Here is an 18305-nt window from a genome sequence, read left to right on the forward strand (position 1 = left end):
CGTAATTACTGTCAGTTATCTCGGGACCCGCAGTCACAACTCACTAATATTAAGATGGATGGCATTAATCCCAGTAGCTTAATTGTAGCTACCTGTACCTCTATCCAAGTCAGACGGATGGACACTTCATGAATGCGATCTAATGCCGTATCTACTATGTTGCATTTATGTAGATGTAAGTAAACTTACCAATGGAATAAAGAATAATATTGCGCCTAGAACGGTAACTCCCCGCCCCCGCCGTCGCCGTATCGGGCGCCGAGGTGGATTTGCCTCACCCCCTCTGCGCGAAATGTCTGTCCCGTTCGCACTTACGCGGTAAGGTTAAGTAGGTATAAAAATGATATTTTTGTATGTCGTAGTATCCGGGGTGTGACTTTACGTAAACTTTAAATAATAATTTTTCTTTAAAAGTGGCTGCATGTTGTTTTCTGATTACTTGTGGGCCACAAGTTGTGGCTCTGCTCAGCCGTTGAAATATCCTTTTATTGCATTCACTACTTACCCGAACAAATGGGGAGCGCTGAGATCCACACCCGGTAACTAATTGTTAAAATCAGTTTGTTTTTTCTGAGAATATTAATTACGAATGTCGTCAGGAAAGTCAGTCTATTGTGTTTTGTCGTATCCCGCTGGTGTAGTGAAAATTGGACGGTCAGCTGAAGCCATTGTTCTGCACTACAATAGCTGGCAAGGCAATGAGACGGCTAGCATTCGTTCCTCCTTTTATGAAATACCTACTCCTTACGCTTCACCCTGTTTTGGTAAAGCCTAAAGATTGATTATACGGGGTACAGTCATTTGGAGCATACTCCAACACGCTGCTCCACTGCGGGCCGATGGAGATAGTTTTTAGGGTTCCATACTCAAAGGGTCAAAACGGGACCCTATTACTAAGACATGGCTGTCTGTCCGTCTGTCTGCCACCAGGTTGTATCTTAAAAACACACGATAGCTATACGTACAGTTGATTTTTAACAAATTATGTATTTTTTAATAACAACAAATACTAACAGAATAAAATAACTATTTAAGGGGGCTCCCACACAACAAACGCGATATTTTTACCCTTTTTAAATAGCACTAATGGCAACCAACGGGTACTTAGGTAATTGTAACAATAATTCACAAAATACTCAGTTGTATTTTAATAATAAAATAAAATAAAATAAATATGTAAGGGGGTTCCAAAAAAGGGAGGGGTTACAATAACGCCACTTTTTTGCATATTTTTCCTTAATGTCAAAATTATTACAATATGAGTGTACGGTCACGAGTATTAATATGTATACACTTTGAAACCATGTCACATTTAACTTTTTTGACAAACTAACCGTAAGTATCATTAAATGTCAAATATGATAGTGCGACAGGGTTCTAAAGTGGGTACATGATATTGCTCATGACTGTACGTACCTACTGTTGTTTTCTTAGTCAATGCTACGGAACCCTTCGTGCGTGAGCTCGACTCGCACTTGGCCGGATTTTTAAACATGTTGTTTTGTTTGTCCACAGTATTTCGTCTTCGATTTCCACATGCCGCCGATTATGCTGTTCGACAAAATAATAACGTTGTCGGTAAGTTAAATAAATATTACTCATAAAATGACTTATTTTTACGATCGCGTAATACTTAAAAACTTTTCGAGAGCTCATGGTGTGCAAGGCGAAAAAATATAATTATTTATTTACCTACCGTATTTATTTGAGCTCAGGTTTCACGTAGTACCATTTGAAATGGAAAAATACTTAAAAGATTTTTGAATTCTCAAAACTATGTTCACTTTAAATAAAAACCACATACTAAGCGCCTTTTTGAAAAATCACATGCAGATGTGATTTTTGTTAACATATCCTCACAATGGACTAGCTACCTACTTCCAATGAGGCCAAAGTTAGTGGTGTCAATTTTTGCCCGGAATAAAATTAATTGAAAGAAATTTATTTATTAAACACAAAACAACATACAGTTATGTACAAATAGAAAAACTCCAAAGCATCACACCGAGGCAAAGTGCCCAAAAGACTGGCAGTGTGTCCCCTTTGAACAGCTGCTAAACCTTTTTTTTGACGTGACTTATTGTAGATTTGCCGCAGGCGGCATTAACTACTTGGAAAATTGGGGAAAACAGCTAAACCAGCCCTTTGACAAAAGTAGCAAATTAGTAAAAGTAGTAAATTGAAAGAATTCATTCAAAAATGATAATTTTCAAAATGGCGCTTACATGCTGTTCACTATAAAGCTACGTTGTAGGGGCTTAAAATGTTTCATAATTCTATAAAAAGCAATATTTAGATATACTTACACGGTAATATGGAAACGTAAAGGCGGAGAGGTGGTCTAGGTGAAATGCGTATTTCACTTACAAGTAACCATTTGAAGCGGAAAATTCCAAGAGATGCCTATTTTTAAGTTTCAAAACTAAAGGGATGTTTTTCTCAAAATTCTGTAAATAGCAATAAGTGGTAGCTTAGGTGGGTAATTACTTAGGTAGAATAATATAGTAGTACAACATGGAAACATGAAAACGAGGAGGCGGTTTAGGTGTAGTGGTGCAGAAGGAGTAGGTGCCTAATATAAGTGTGGGAGACAGAAATCTTTACTCCTTATTAAATATCTTCACTGCGTATATTTTAACAAAATCCTCTAACCTGACCGACATCGCAACAAAGACTCCCCTTTCTTACTTTTTAAAACTGCCTTACGTCCCATTAATTAACCATCCTCCTTTCATACCATAAACAATCAAATTCCCATTCATTATCCTTCCATAATATTCTAACTTTCCTACATAAGTATTTACTGTAAGTACTAGTTTTTGCCCGCGACTTTGTCCGCGTGGCGTGTATCTTATCACGCGGTTTACATTTTTTCATACAAATGTTTTTTTCCGCATACTCTCGTTCCCGTGGGAATTTTGCAATATCCTATTGCAACTAAGCTTTAAGTTTACTAAGGTACCTGCATGCCAAATTTCATACGTCTAACTTAAGCGGTTTAGATTTTTCATACAAAAGGATTTTCCCACTAATTCCCGTGCCCGCGGGAATTTCGGGAATTCCTTTCTTAGTGCACCTCTACGGTACCTAAGCTACGTCCCTTCCAAATTTCAAGTGCCTACGTTTAGCCGTTTAGGCTGTGCGTTGATATGTCAGTCAGTCAGTTTCTTATTTTATATTTTTAGATTTCCTACATAAGTATTTACTGTATTTATTGAAGCTCAGAAAGGTACATGTTACCATTGTGGCCTTTTTAAACCCTCAGAGCGTCATAATAATGTGTCTGTGACCTAGGGATACTACGGAGAGGCAGTTTATCGTAGTGGAGTAAATGCGAGATGATACGAGTGTAGGCCTAACCACATCAATCTTTCTTTCGGTGTCTACCTACTCCAAGGGGCTATAATCAAAAGCCTCATTACCTATATGTATGTATCTCAGCAAAATTGCTAAAACGTTGGAATCGGATTCTGTAACCTCAACCTCTCTTAAATCTTATCTTGAAGTTCTAATTATAATTTAATATAAAATATTTGCCAAACAAAAGTGCGCAGTACTTACCTACTTATAATGTATACGTAAAAAAGCACAGAAATGTAATAATGTAGGTATTTATTTTAAAAGGCTCTCAGCAAAGACACGTAATAAAAACTCTCTGTACCAGCCCTGGCGATTTCTTGTTCATGTTAAAAGCAAGAGCGTGGCTTGTGGCGTAGTACGGTCACGAGCATTAATATGTATACACTTTGGTACTATGTCACATTAACTTTTTTGACAAATTGAACTGTAACTCTCACTAAATGTCAAATATGTTAGTGCGACAGAGTCCTAAAGTGGGTACATTATATTGCTCATGACTGTACAACAAAAGCGGCCATACGGGGTAGCCGGGGTAGCCGTTTGATGACGTAAGATTTTTTTTTTTTTGACGTGACTTATTGTAGATTTGCCGCAGATGGCATTAACTACTTGGCCGGACAAATGGGGAGCGCTGAAGGCTCTCACCCAGTACAACGTTTAAGACAACAGGCCTGAGGGTGCCCAGTTGAGCGCGAACCTCGGCTCAGGGCGTCGTCTGAGAGGAAAAATATTTGAAAGAATTAATCGACCCTAGTGGGTCGATAGCGATAAGCGCTGAATGAGGGAAATCGTCGACCACGCCGGCGGGGTCGGTATCGGGGAACGATGGCGTAAGTGTCATATGAGTGATACCATTAAATTGGTATCTCCAACATTGCAAGGACTTAAGATGATTTAGAGCATGATTTTGAGGTGTTATGAAATGGATTTGCCCATCGCGAATATCATGATTTTTGTGTTGTTTTTAAATTAATTTTCAATTGTATACGTTTGCGACAGAACATTCCACTTGATGTAAACTCAGAATCTTACATCAGTCATAAAAAATTTTACATCAGTCAATAACCCGACACATTAATTTACTCATTCTTCCTAAAATTAAGAGCTGTGAATCATCCGTCCCTTTCCTTTTCGACGGATATGAAAATGACGGATATAACTTAAAATAAAATTAGGCGGTGTGTCCAGGAATCGGGGCCAATGTTTAATTAAATAAAAAAGAATAGTACGTGTAGTACGGTAACTCTCCGCCCCGCACCAATCGTATCTGGCGCAGACCTCACCCCCTTTGGGTCGACACTTACTTTAGGGGTGTGATCAAACGCAAACTTTTTCTTCTTCTATCGTGTGGGTTGTGAGGTGGATTACCAACCTCATCAACCCTGGTGACAGGGTTACTATTGAGCCGGCAAAGCCCCCTGACAAAACTCATGTAACGACTACGTACTTACGTTAATAAGTAGTAACCGGGACCAACGGCTTAACGTGCCTTCCGAAGCACGGATCGTCTTACTTTCGGAAAATCAGGTGATCGGCCTTTAATTACGTAACCAAACTAGGGATCACAAAGTGATTTTTGTGATATGTCCCCACCGGGATTCTAACCCGGGACCTCCGGAGCGTACGCCCGTGCTTATTTTAAAGCAAACTTATTTTAAATAAAAAATACTTCATATATGATATTTAGATGAACGGCATTGAAAATGCAAACACAATTGGGGTAGTAAGCGGTTCATCCATCGCAAGATGAACTAAGTAGGTACACCTCTCCGAACTTTAGTCCAGTGTGATAGATGGTAAGCCGTATCGCCATCTATAATGGTCGAGAGAACTGTGTTAGGGAAAACTGCACTTATGATAAATTAATAACTCATTGGTACAACAAGTCCGATACCGGGGTTCGAACCGGCGTTCCCTGTGTTAGGCATAGAAAACTTCAAGATCCTGGTCGTAAATCAATGGCTTTAACAGACATTTTGGTTTGACCATTAATTACTGAACACATTGTGTACGCCAAGCCAGGAGTAGATAATTATGCTTGTTGGCGTCAGATCTGGCAACCCCCGTTGCCTAGGTATTGTTGTTTTTATGGCGCTTAGCAACGGGGGTGTAAGTTAGGTTTTTTTTACATTATTATAATTTTGTGATCTTTTACTCTTTATTATACATTAATACTGAGTTGGTCATCTTTCATTTCGCTCGCTGATATCGTGGCGCTATAATGGCTCTTCGAAGATTTATTGCTCGCCGTGGATGCCCCGTCAAGATCCTGTCGGACAATGGGACGGCCTTTGTTGGTGCAAACCGTATTTTGAGAGAAGCTTGGGCCGCAGAAAAAATTTTGAATTTTGAAAAGAAACTGGTGTATAAATAAATTGACTCGAAGGACCACGATATTAGCGAGCGAAATGAAAGATGACCAACTCAGTATTAATGTATAATAAAGAGTAAAAGATCACAAAATTATAATAATGTAAAAAACCTAACTTACACCCCCGTTGCTAAGCGCCATACAATCAACAATACCTAGGCAACGGGGGTTGCCAGATACGATATTAGCGAGCGAAATGAAAGATGACCAACTCAGTATTAATGTATAATAAAGAGTAAAAGATCACAAAATTATAATAATGTAAAAAACCTAACTTACACCCCCGTTGCTAAGCGCCATAACATCAACAATACCTAGGCAACGGGGGTTGCCAGATCTGACGCCAACAATGCTAATGCGAGATAATTCACCAACTCTGTGGTAAGCGTAATAGGGTCGACAGTATAGCATTATATTACATCCATCGGACACAAGAAGGTAGGTATCAGGGGATTTGAGTGGAGCGGAAGAGACTCAAGACAATTTCTAGTAACATACGACAATATCACGAGTACCTACCTATCAAGGCAAAGTGTAGGTTTAAACTATTCTCGACTATGTCTGGAATTAATTCAAAAAAGGCGTGGATAAGGAGCTCTGAACAGCCTCCGTGGTCTAGTGATTAGAGCGTTAGGCTCACGATCTGGAGGTCCGGGTCCGATTCCCGATGGGGAAATTGTCGAAATCACTTTGTGAGACTGTCCTTTGTTTGGTAAGGACTTTACAGGCTTGAATCACCTGATTGCCTGAAAAAATAAGTTAATTCCGTGCTTCGGAGGGCACGTTAAGCCGTAGGTCCCGGCTTATGTTTATAAGTAGATATAAATGTTAGAGACCCTCTACACTAGCGTCTTTCGGGCGTCGTCGTCGTGCCAGCGTCCGCGCAACATCGACCGGCTGTCGAACGCCGAGCGTGCGCGGCGCTGGCGTCGCGTAGCCGCAGCGCAGTCGGTCTCACTCAAAATTAGGATACGTTTCTAGGGAACCGAACTATCGAAAAAGATTTCGATTTCAATTACGAGTCTTGGGTCGTCAATAAGCTGGAAGTTTGAAAGTTCTACGAAGTACGGAGGTCTGTCCCCGGGAGACTTGCCGCAAACTTGAATGAGGTGCTTCCTTAGTATAGTCAGCATAAAGCCGCAAACTATTACTATCATGTGCTGTTACTGTGGTGCTATTCCAGCTACTCGTATATTCTGTTTATATTAAATGCCCGCGCACGTTAAATCTTCAGTCTCGCAGGCTTTCGGACAGAAGGCGACTGAAACTGGCTAAAATACTTAACACGTGAATTGAGGGATAATATATAATAATATGTAGGATCAATAAAGAAAGGCATTTTCTTTTTTAGAATTAAAAATAGTAGTTCTCAAGAACTCGTTAGATGGCGCTTAACCAACTACCAACTGGCTCCATGGCAGCACAAGCTGAGCCATTTCCTTTTGCCCGTATTCGCAATATTCATAATTACTTAGTTTATATAGCAAATGTAAATTGTTACTGGCAATAAATTTATTTTATTCTTATTCTACATTCTTATAGGCCATTGCCAAGTTGCCAAGAATAGAAAAAAACTTTCATTTAATTTAAGAAATAAATAAACTAGACAAGGATTTATTTTCTTATTCTCATTTTCTCGTGACATTCTGATAAGATTCGGTTTTCTTTCTTCGTTATTTTATTTTTATTTTCAAAACATAATCATTGGGACAAATTCGTTTCGTTTTAAAAGATGGTCATAAATAATATAACGTTCCGTTCCTTGCAGTAATCTACAAAGTTTATCGGCATCTATCCAGCAGCTAGGATTAAAATTAAAAAAAGCCCTCATTAGTCAGCAAGTATGATAGGAGGTTGATGTTAGATGTACCTAACTGAGTTTTAGTAATGAGCCAATTAGTGATGTTTCAATTACGTATGAGCCGAAGCTCGTTGCAAGCGTCGCTTGTGAAAATGGCAACCAAATGCAGCAGCGCACGCCCAGCTAATTGCTAATAGCTTTTATTACTCCATGACCCGACTGTGTCTCGAAATTGGACACGGGAGCCACACGAGCCGCAAAAATTTTCATAGCAGAAATATGCAAGCCTCCACGCTTTCTAACACCATTTTTTAAACGTGTCAATTTTATTTGTCAGTTGATTTTTCTCGGCATTTCGTGGTACTATTGGGCCGCTTTGAAACACAGGAGTTTTTGACTTTCACGTTTGAAAAAGTCCGTCGTTGCAAAATGTTAGGGTTATCCAACCATGATTTTTTGTGATTTTAGGTGCACTGGGATTGTTTCATACATCACGTTGTCATCCTAGTCGTCTATCTAAAATTTAGGTAATCTGTTGTTGTTGAAACCATGAATATAGCAGGATTGCATAGTGTATGCAACTTGATAGTTTGATAGTACTCGTGGAGCAGCTACCAAAGTTCTTCAAGTCAAAGCGGGAGCTGATAATGAACAAGTGATTTGAACCGCTGCCAGTTGTCTGCACAGCGATAACTTCGCTCGAGATAATATTCAACACTTTCACTGTGTATACTTAAATAACCATAATACTTCACAGTTAGCCCGTATAAACCATAGACTCTTCGAATGAGGGACTTTCCAGGCACCAAAAACAATACAGAATGCGTTGTACAGCTTTAATGTGTTACTGAAAGGTATCGGCGTCCGAAGGACGTAATATACGATCCCGACGACCCGATTACTCTAGCCATAGAGGCAGCCAATCAGCTCGCGACACCAAACACTTCAGGACCCCGATACCGACCCCGCCGGCGTGGTCGACGATTTCCCTCATTCAGCGCTCATCGATTAATTCTTTCAAATATTTTTCCTCTCAGACGACGCCCTCAGCCGAGGTTCGCGCCCAACTGGGCACCCTCAGGCCTGTTGTCTTAAACGTTGTACCGGGTGAGAGCCTTCAGCGCTCCCCATTTGTCCGGCCAAGTAGTTAATGCCATCAGCGGCAAATCTACATTAAGTCACGTCAAAAAAAAAACATTGTATTTTGGAATAATTATGTATCCGAGTAATGAGAAAAGAGCTAATTATCACATTAAAACTTTTTTTTTTGCTTGATATTTGGATCACATTATGTATGAATCATGTTGCTACCTATATTGCTTCTCTTTATTTTGATGGGAATAATAATGGGTGAAAGATGTAATTGTGGGGTGTAATAAAAAATTACATCATTTTACACCCAAAAACAAAGATAAGAGGTGCATATGTCTTTTTTTTGACGTGACTTATTGTAGATTTGCCGCAGATGGCATTAACTAGTTGGCCGGACAAAAATGCATGTCTGTTATCCATGAAATTAGAAGGTTAAACGAAGGAAAATCTGTGCAGCGCCATCTATATAGTTTTTGAGGTACACTGAATTTTTCTTATGTTGTGAGAATATGTATTTTATGTGCCAAAGCAGACTACTGATCCAAAAACTGAAAAGCGTCTGAAAATTTTGACATTTACTGAGCACTACGCGGTTAGGATATAGACCCTAAAAAAAGTAAGAAATGAAATTATTAGGTATTTATATTAGTGATGTTCCGAATATCCGTATCCGCGGAAATCCGAGATAAAAGAAAAATCCGTATCTGTATCCGTGTCCGTTACTTTTCACGCGGATCTTTTACGGATCTTTTTCAGGTGATTAAGTAGAATTATTAAATAAAAATCTATAAAATTCCATTCAGATTGTTTTTATTTCTTAAAATCAAATATTTGGCACCTTTATATTGCAAACATTTAGACAGATAGATCTTTATAATGAAAGCAAGATAAAATATCACTTTTATAACAATTAAATAACTAAAACTTTAATCTTTTTGTTTAAGAAAATAAAGATCCGTATCCGCGGATCTTTACACTAAATATCCGTATTCAGGTCCGTATCCGCGGATATACATTTTTAACGATCCGGCACATCACTAATTTATATATAAAATATATATTATATAAAAGGACGCCACACACAAAAACAATACGAAAACAGCAGGTTTAAAATCTTTCGGAGTTTTCAAGTGTGTTGTTCAATTAGCGTAGTAAAACTTTTATATTTTTAAAGTACCTTCTTCGCTAGAAGTACTTAGTATTACATCCATGATCCTCTTAAAGACGGGAGTTTCCAGAAAATTCTACTTACTATGTTCCGGAGAAACTTAATAAATGCGATCGAGAGACTGATCATCAATAGAGGCCAGCTTATTAAATGGCTAGATATTGGATTTTATAGCACTTTATTTTCCGTTATTACACATTGTAAGTACCAGCAATATTGCAACGTCGACGAGATTCAAGTGGACTGGAAAATTACGAAATGTGTGAAAGTAATATAAATTCTGTACGTTTGCTGCTGTGCAGCCCCATTTGTCCGGCCAAGTAATGAGCGACTTTCCAATCGGCGTTCCCCAAAAACACGTTGTTAAGTTTTTCTTGGTTTAAACTTCTATTTTCATGGATAACAGACACATGCATCTTTTTACTTTGTTTTTGGGTATAAATGATGACCCTTTTTATTACACATAAACATAAACTGCCTATATACGTCCCACTGCTGGGCACAGGCCTCCTCTCAATCAACCGGAGGGGGTATGGAGCATACTCCACCACGCTGCTCCACTGCGGGTTGGTGGAGGTGTGCTTTTTATTACACCAAGGTACAATTACCACTTCCACCCATTATTACTCTGATCAATATAAAGACAAGCAATATAGGTAGCAACGTCATTTTAAACATAATATGATCCAAATATCAAGCAAAAAAAATAATAAAAAAAAATAAAAAAAAAATATTAAAAATTATTTTATGTGATGAATTTAATATCAAGCAGCTTCTTTATATATGCTTCTGTCATTACATTAGATGTTTGAATAATTATGTAGCCCAGCAATGAGAAAATAGATAAGTATCACGTTTAAAGTGAACAACGCCATCTATCGTGTGTTTCGGGAACGTCGATTGGATAGTCCCTCATAAATGCTATTTTCGGCAAATCTACAGTAAGTCACGTCAAAAAAAGCGGATGTACAGAAAGTTACACACTTACGTAATAGCGTAATCAAATCCTTAAAGAGTCCTAAGGTATACCTATTACCTTCTAGGCACTAGAGTGGTACCATTGCTTATGCAATTTTGCAGGACATTGCATTTATACCAGTGTTATTTAAGTCTTAATAATAATAATAATTATTATTATTAATAGCCCTCAATGTCCCACTGCAGGCTTAATAATAATAAATAAATAAAATAAATAATAAATTCAGACAAATATATTCATATTATAGATATGCTCTCAGCATTAAATGACACGAGTCTGCATGTTGTCTGTTAACTCACGTCGGCGTGTGAAGAGGGCGCACCAAGTCATTTCTGGCTGCACTGGTACATCAATTACCCACCGTTAATTACGTTAGTAACCCAAGCGATAGTTGTGTTTACGCAATATAAAAAGCAATGAACGATGTGGAAAGTTTTAAAGACGATCGTTGCCTTATGTAATATATACGTAGAGGTATAATCGTTTTCTGCTTATTTTGGTCCTACCGGCTTTACTTCCGCGGCGTCTCCCTATAAAAAGAACTCAAGGTATCTTGTGGTGAAGTAAGAAAGATATATGAGCTAACAATAAATGTAGGTACAATTAAAAACATAAACATAGCACCGTTTGGGTACGCAGAGGTAATATCTTCTACTTGTTCTATCGTGTGGGTTGTGAGGTGAATTACCGTATTAGGGTTACTATTGAGCCGCCCAAGGCCCCTGACATGGCCCATGTAACGACTACTTACTTACATCAGTAAGTAGCAACCGGGACCAACGGCTTAACGTGCCTTCCGAAGCACGGATCATCTTACTTTTTGGACAACCAGGTGATCAGTCTGTAATGTCCTAACCAAACTAGGGATCACAAAGTGATTTTTGTGATATGTCCCCACCGGGATTCGAACTCGGGACCTCCGGATCGTGAGCCCAACGCTCAACTACTGGACCACGGAGGCCGTAACTATTGGGAGGCAAGGTACTATTGAAACTTCTCTTTACACGTCTATTTTTGGTGTCCCATGTGTCTAGATAATTGTACTGAATGCTCAAAGTAAACAGCAGCTGGGAACATCGTGCTCTAGCATTTAGCGGGGATTATGGAAAATTTAAATATAACTGGAGCTTCCACAGCCCATAACCAGCGTATAACCCGGGCTAAAATCGAATAACTTCCCTTTTTCCCAACTTTCCCTTATCGTGGATTGTAAAGCTCGGTCCCTACTGAGGCGGCGACGAAAGCGTTACGGACCGGGTTTTTTATATGTTTGAGATTGTAGTAGGGTAGGTATGCAGGTGTTTGATCTTTTGGTTGCTATGTTTATATACTTTTCCCATGCCAAGATTTGGTGTACAACTTCACGTAACGTTCACACTTGATTAATAGCATCAACGTGGACATTTCTTTATTATATTTTGTTTATTTATCATTCAGTTTGCTTTCGTCGCCTTTTACTAATATTCCATTTGAAATAATTCTTGTCCGCTGAAAAGAAAAGAGATGGGTAATCGATGGATTAAATTCATGGAACACATTTAAATTTTAGGCAGAAATTTAAAAACTCTCTCAGTTTTACATTGGTCATTAACCCAACAGAATTAAGTTGACAGCACACGTCAAACTGATTGCACATCAGCAAGATTTTATTCGCACGGGTGATTCATTCATTCGCTCATTCATTTTAAAATTAGCAGTTGTCAAGCATTCTTCCCTTCCCTTTCCATAAGAAAATGACATGTATAGAGCTTAAAATAAATTTAGGAGAGGTGAATTATTTGAATAGCCTCTATTTTAGGTATTTTTCCCGGTATTTGTTATGGTAAAAGCATACAGTGAGGTAAAACAATTAAGTCTAACTGAACTTAGCGTTAGAGGTCAAATTAAAGTCAATTTCCGTTGCTTTGACGTAACTTGAGCGGCTGACTTAACGAAGTTAACTTGTTGATAAAGTGTGTTTTGGTTTTAGATTATCAAAGTGACACTTTATATAACTACTTAAGTTATGTGAATTTATTTAAAGTACAAGTGGACGTTTTTTAAGTGCCTCTATAAATACTTCTCTGGCACATTTTTTTTCTACAACGATAATAGATAATTGGGCATACCTTTGTGTAAGTATACAGGGTGTCAGTGACATCGTAACGAATACTAAGGGAGATGACTCAAGACTGTCTCAGACCATGATTCTTAAGTTAATGTCAAGTGGATTTTTCCATCGGAAAATGGATGATTTTCCATGCTGTATAGCATTTTGCCATGGAAAATTCCACTTGATATTAACTCAGAATAATGAGCTGAATTATCCCTCTCAGTAGGAGTCACGATGTCACTTACAGTAAGTACGTACGGGGATGATTCAGCACATTATTCTGAGTTGATATCAAGTGGAATTTCAATAAGTGGAAAATTAATGAAAATTTTAGTTTTTACAAATTATTTTCAGAATCACCCTTAAAGTTTTATGTATACCGAATCAAATAGTCTATGAGGATTTTATTTGTAACCAACTGTTTATACAAAAGTATATACAAGAGAGGCACTTCCGAAAATTCACTCTTTCTACTAAGTATATTACTATTATCGTCGAAACGGCCTCCATGGTGCAGTGGTTGAGCATTGGGCTCGCGATCTGAAAGTCCTGAGTTTGAATACCGGTGGGCACATCACAATAATCATTAGTTTGGACATTGCAGACTGATTGTCCGAAAATGAGATGATTCCGTGACGTTAAGCAGTAGGTCTCGGCTATTATTTAGCTAAGTAAGTGCTATAAGTCGTTACATGAGCCATGTCAGAGGTCTACTGCGGTTTAATAGTAAATGACATCAAGGTTTAATGAGGTTGTTCATTGATCTCACAACCCACATGAAAGATGACTAATTTCTTTCGAAACGAATAAGTATTTTTATTGCACATTCCAGTGCATCCAAGATGTAAGTTGGTACCATTTGTAAGAGGCATAACAGACAATAATAGGAATAAAGAATTTAAACGAATTCCTATTTATAGAAAATTTATCTAGAACAAGGGTAACGTGGGTACGTTAGTAGCTATGAGCTACTTGAAAAGTCGAAAGCTTTATCAAGGCGTCTTTCTTAGAAATGAATCTTAAGATCGAAATAGTCCTTAAAGTACCTATTAGCATTTATTATTAAGTCATGAGTCGTAGCATCGATATTTCCAGAACAGTGATGAAATTCATTTGTTGAAAGTCAGACAGATAGCAGTTCTGACTCAACATTACAGAATATTTGTTCAGGCTAGGAAAGGAGACATTGTAATAGATACGTAATATGAATATTGTTAATATACTTACTTAAGTATTTATTTTTATATGCCCCACCACTAAGCACTGGACTCCTCTCAATCAACCGACGAGTACTGTGTATGTTACTCAACGTTGGATCATTGGCGGTTGTATTATTTCGATTGTTTAAATTTGAATTTCGAATTCGTTCCTTTTTAAATTAAATTTGAAGACGTCGATTGTTTTCCCGCAGATTGTTTCGGGACCAAAGAGATTATAATACGGGACTGTTGAGGTAGCCTCGTCAAAAATGCGTCGCCAAATTATCTGCATTGTCCTCGAATATAAACATTGACGGCGTGTCAAGATCGAATTTTGTCGCAATGCCGATACCTATTGTTCTTTATTTCAACAGCCATAACATCTTAATTTGCGAGAACGAACTTATACTACCTACATAACTTAATGAATACGTATTTACAATACGATCAGGACGGTATTTTAGAAAAAATCCTTGTGTGACTATTTCTTTATAGTGTGTCAGTGGTTAACTGCCACACTTTTCAATGTGAATTGTTTTGTGATGTCATCACTGGCGACGTGACTTTGGCGTCAAAATACTCCTCTTAACATTTGAATAATCTCTAAACCTGCATTTCTACTGCAATCTTGAAAGCCTCCAACGCCCACAAACAAACGACTTTATCATATACGTTGAGAACCAGTGCCTATGTGAAAGTTAGAATAATAAAGTATTCATAATTGCTCGAAGACTCACGAGAAAATGGCTATGTCTGCATAAATCATAACATTTCCTTTATGAGATTTAAGACATGCATAGAGCCGGGAAAGCAGGCCCCGGGGTTTTGCTTGTGGTTTCATACAAAACCCCGCGCCCCGGCACTTCACCCCCGGCTCCATACAAACATCTTACCGTCCACGCGCGCCCCTCCGTACTCCTTAGCGGCTTACGACCATTAAGACTAAAGTAAGACAGAGAAGGGGTGAGGTAAATCTATCTTAGCGCTCTTTTGAATGCCAAATTAAAAAAGTAAAACCGTTATTATACCATGTTTTAGGAGCAAATAATTTTGAATTTTTGATACGAATTGGTGCCGTAAAAATGAAATGAAATAAAAACGTATTGTCATAAATGTGGTAGGTATATCGATGGAAGTGACGCTTATAGCGCTCAGCACATTTAGTCATGTTGCGGCATACAATAATAATTATATAAGGTACTTCATCATCACCAACCCATTAACGTCCCCACTGCTGGGGCACGGGTCTTCCCTATGGATGGATAGGGAGATCGGGCCTTAAACCACCACGCGGGCCCAGTTCGGATTGGTGGCTATTTACGACTGCTAATGCAGCCGAGACCAACGGCTTAACGTGCCTTCCGAAGCACGGAGGAGCTCGAGATGAAAACTTTCTTTTTTCTGTGGTCACCCATCCTATGACCGGCCTTTGCGAAAGTCGCTTAACTTCAACAATCGCAGACCGAGCGCGTTAACCGCTGCGCCACCGAGCTCCTCGGTCAGTAAGGTACTTACTGACAAATAATTACAAATCTACTTATCTATATAAAAAAGAAAAAATAGCAAAAAACTATTCGGAGAGTTACAGTTCTAAATTGTTCCTTATTCTATGCATTGCTTGATATTCGATACAGTGTCATGATCACGCGTATTTTTAAAAGAAGTTTCAATATCTGCAAGTCCATATCTCAATATCTAACATGAATATTAACTAGAGGTAGATTAAAGTTAGAAGTTACGGAATGATGGAATTTATATGGACTATTAATTTACCTGCACTAGGATTTGCTTGCACAGCCATGAAAGAAAGTACGTTTCTTCGAGGCAAGGACGTCATAAATCGTCTGAAACAGACGTATAAGGCCAATGATGATGATTATGGTATGTTGTCCTCCTCCTCGTCGTATTCATCAGCGCTGAGGGTCGTGACCTCCCTTCTGCATCACTATCTCTTGTATATTTCTCTTACTGTTTATCCCCGGTGGTGTAGAAAGCGTTGTGAACTGTAGAGTCAAGAGTGATGCAGATCTGGTTAGACCAACGTACTGAGCTGCGTCCGCGGGGCATTTCCCATCTACTTTGCCAGTCACAATGAGCTTCTCGAGGATGTCAACGTCTTTTGTTGTAATGTGACCGAAGCATTCAATAATTCTGAATTAATAGTACCTTCTGTTAAGACGTAGGTACACTTTTGTACCTAATATATTGTTGGGTGATATTATGTAAGTTTGTGATTTGAGCTAAATTGTAAAGGTAGGTACATGCTTTAATAACAAAACAGCTTTAATTGGAGTACCTTCTAAAGTACTCTTAGTATAAGACTATTAGCCCGTCTGCGTTTTCATCAAAATATTACAAAGCCTCGATATGATGCGCTGAAAGATATTTAATTTTTAATAAGTACCAATTTATTAAGTAAGTTTACTTAACAGGTGTTTGTTCAAAATCAATAGTAAGTCCGTTGATTTCGCTGGCAGGCATTAATGATTCGTTATTATGACATGTACTTACGACACGTCAGACAGTCTTTACTTGTACTTAATGTAAGAAAATATAACAAAATCTATATTTAACAATCAAATCGTATATAAAAATCTGCTAGGGAAATCATCGAACAGTTTGTCTTAGAAAATCATACTAATAACATTTGCGTGGAAAAATGATACTTATGTACGTTTTTAATAAAGTTTGTTATGCCCTAATGAGGGTACGGCTCGAGCGAAAGGTGAGGTTTCGGGTACTGCCCCCGTAGCATGCTGCTCGCATATCGCACACAACGCGACAAAGGAGCCAACTATTTTAGCTACGCGGTAAATAATCCATTTCTATCGGCTCATTTATCGCTCCGCGCGTTATGTCTGTAATGTGTTGTGGCTAAAAATGTCGCGAGAGTGTTTTTTCTATCTTTTATTGACGTGACTTATCTACTATAGACTTGCGTCGGATGGCATTCACTACTTGGCCGGACATGCGATGGTTTGGCTTGCATTATGTACTGTGCAGGTGCTGCAGTCACGCAACATCCTGCGAGCCAATAAACTGCTCGGCAGCTTCAAGCTGGACGTCGCTACGGTGTGGAACCAACCAGGTACTGATGGGAAACGCTCCTGTTACATACATACACAAACTAATGCGCGTAACCCCTAAAGGCAAGGCAGAGCTCCAAGTATTCAGAAAACAACTCACAACCGTTGAAGCGAAGTCCTAAAGAAAGTTAAGTTAAGACCCAGTCCTATGGAAATGATGGTATGCAGACTGGTGATCAGCCCATCAGCCATGTAATGTTCCATCATGTTGGAGAGGACACACTCCCTCACAACCGACCTTTCCTATTACCATTACACTTTACCCCACATTTCTGATCAAATAACAAAGTACATATACATAAAATTATAAGAGACCCCTTCAAGACCCTTCAGCTACCTGGTACTCCAATACTTTAAGTGTACACTATTTTAATCGTTATTTTATTTTCTAAATGTTTGTGACTGGAGCATGAAATAAACTTTTATCTATCTCATATTTATGTTAGCCAGTGCTTACCCACCCACAAGGGATACGATTTTAAATCCTTCCTCCTACGATCAAACTAAGTACCTCCATGTGTTAGTGACATCGTAACGAAAACTTTAATGGTTCAGACCATAATTCTGAGTAAATATCGAGCGGAATTTTCCGTCGCAAAAATATGGAACTGAAAATAATTTAAAAAACACAAAGAATCATAAATTTTCCGAGAGGAAATTCCACTTGTTATCAACTTGATTAAACTTAGAATAATGAGCTGAATCATCTCCTTCAGTATTCGTTACGGTGTCACTAACACCCATATGTACTTGTATGGTTACCTGTAAGTACTTATACGGGGTGTAAGTGACATTGTAACAAATACTGAGGGGGATGATTCAGCTCATTATTCTGAGTTCAATCAAGTGGAATTTTTCATGAACTCACTCAATTTTTCATGACTCATAATCATGGTCTGAAGTATCCCTCTCAGTATTCGTTACGATGTCACTAACACCCTGTATAAACTATACAGACCGCAGACCATATTCATGTTGCATAGGATACAATAAGTAACTCTTGCGTTGTGTTTGATAAAATATTCTAAGTTTGTTTCTTTCTCTTTTTAAGAAACTGTTGTACCTTAAAAATCATCGAACCGCCCTCAGCGAGTATTATGTATAATGTCTGTCAATACCTATACTAAATACGGACTTACTTACGTAGTTTCGACGAC

At 38.4% G+C, this 18305-nt stretch overlaps 1 protein-coding gene across 1 annotated transcript in view; it reads left to right on the top strand.

The window, feature by feature from the left end:
- LOC126380059 (otoferlin-like) overlaps positions 1-18305 on the top strand; it is a 155996-nt gene that overhangs the window by 117256 nt on the left and 20435 nt on the right. The window contains exons 7-8 of the mRNA XM_050029233.1: positions 1516-1578; positions 17066-17150. Coding sequence (XP_049885190.1) covers positions 1516-1578; positions 17066-17150 — 148 coding nt within the window. The remainder of the gene's footprint in view (positions 1-1515; positions 1579-17065; positions 17151-18305) is intronic.

This window comes from Pectinophora gossypiella, chromosome Z (assembly GCF_024362695.1).
Source record: "Pectinophora gossypiella chromosome Z, ilPecGoss1.1, whole genome shotgun sequence".
NCBI classification, from domain to species: domain Eukaryota; kingdom Metazoa; phylum Arthropoda; class Insecta; order Lepidoptera; family Gelechiidae; genus Pectinophora; species Pectinophora gossypiella.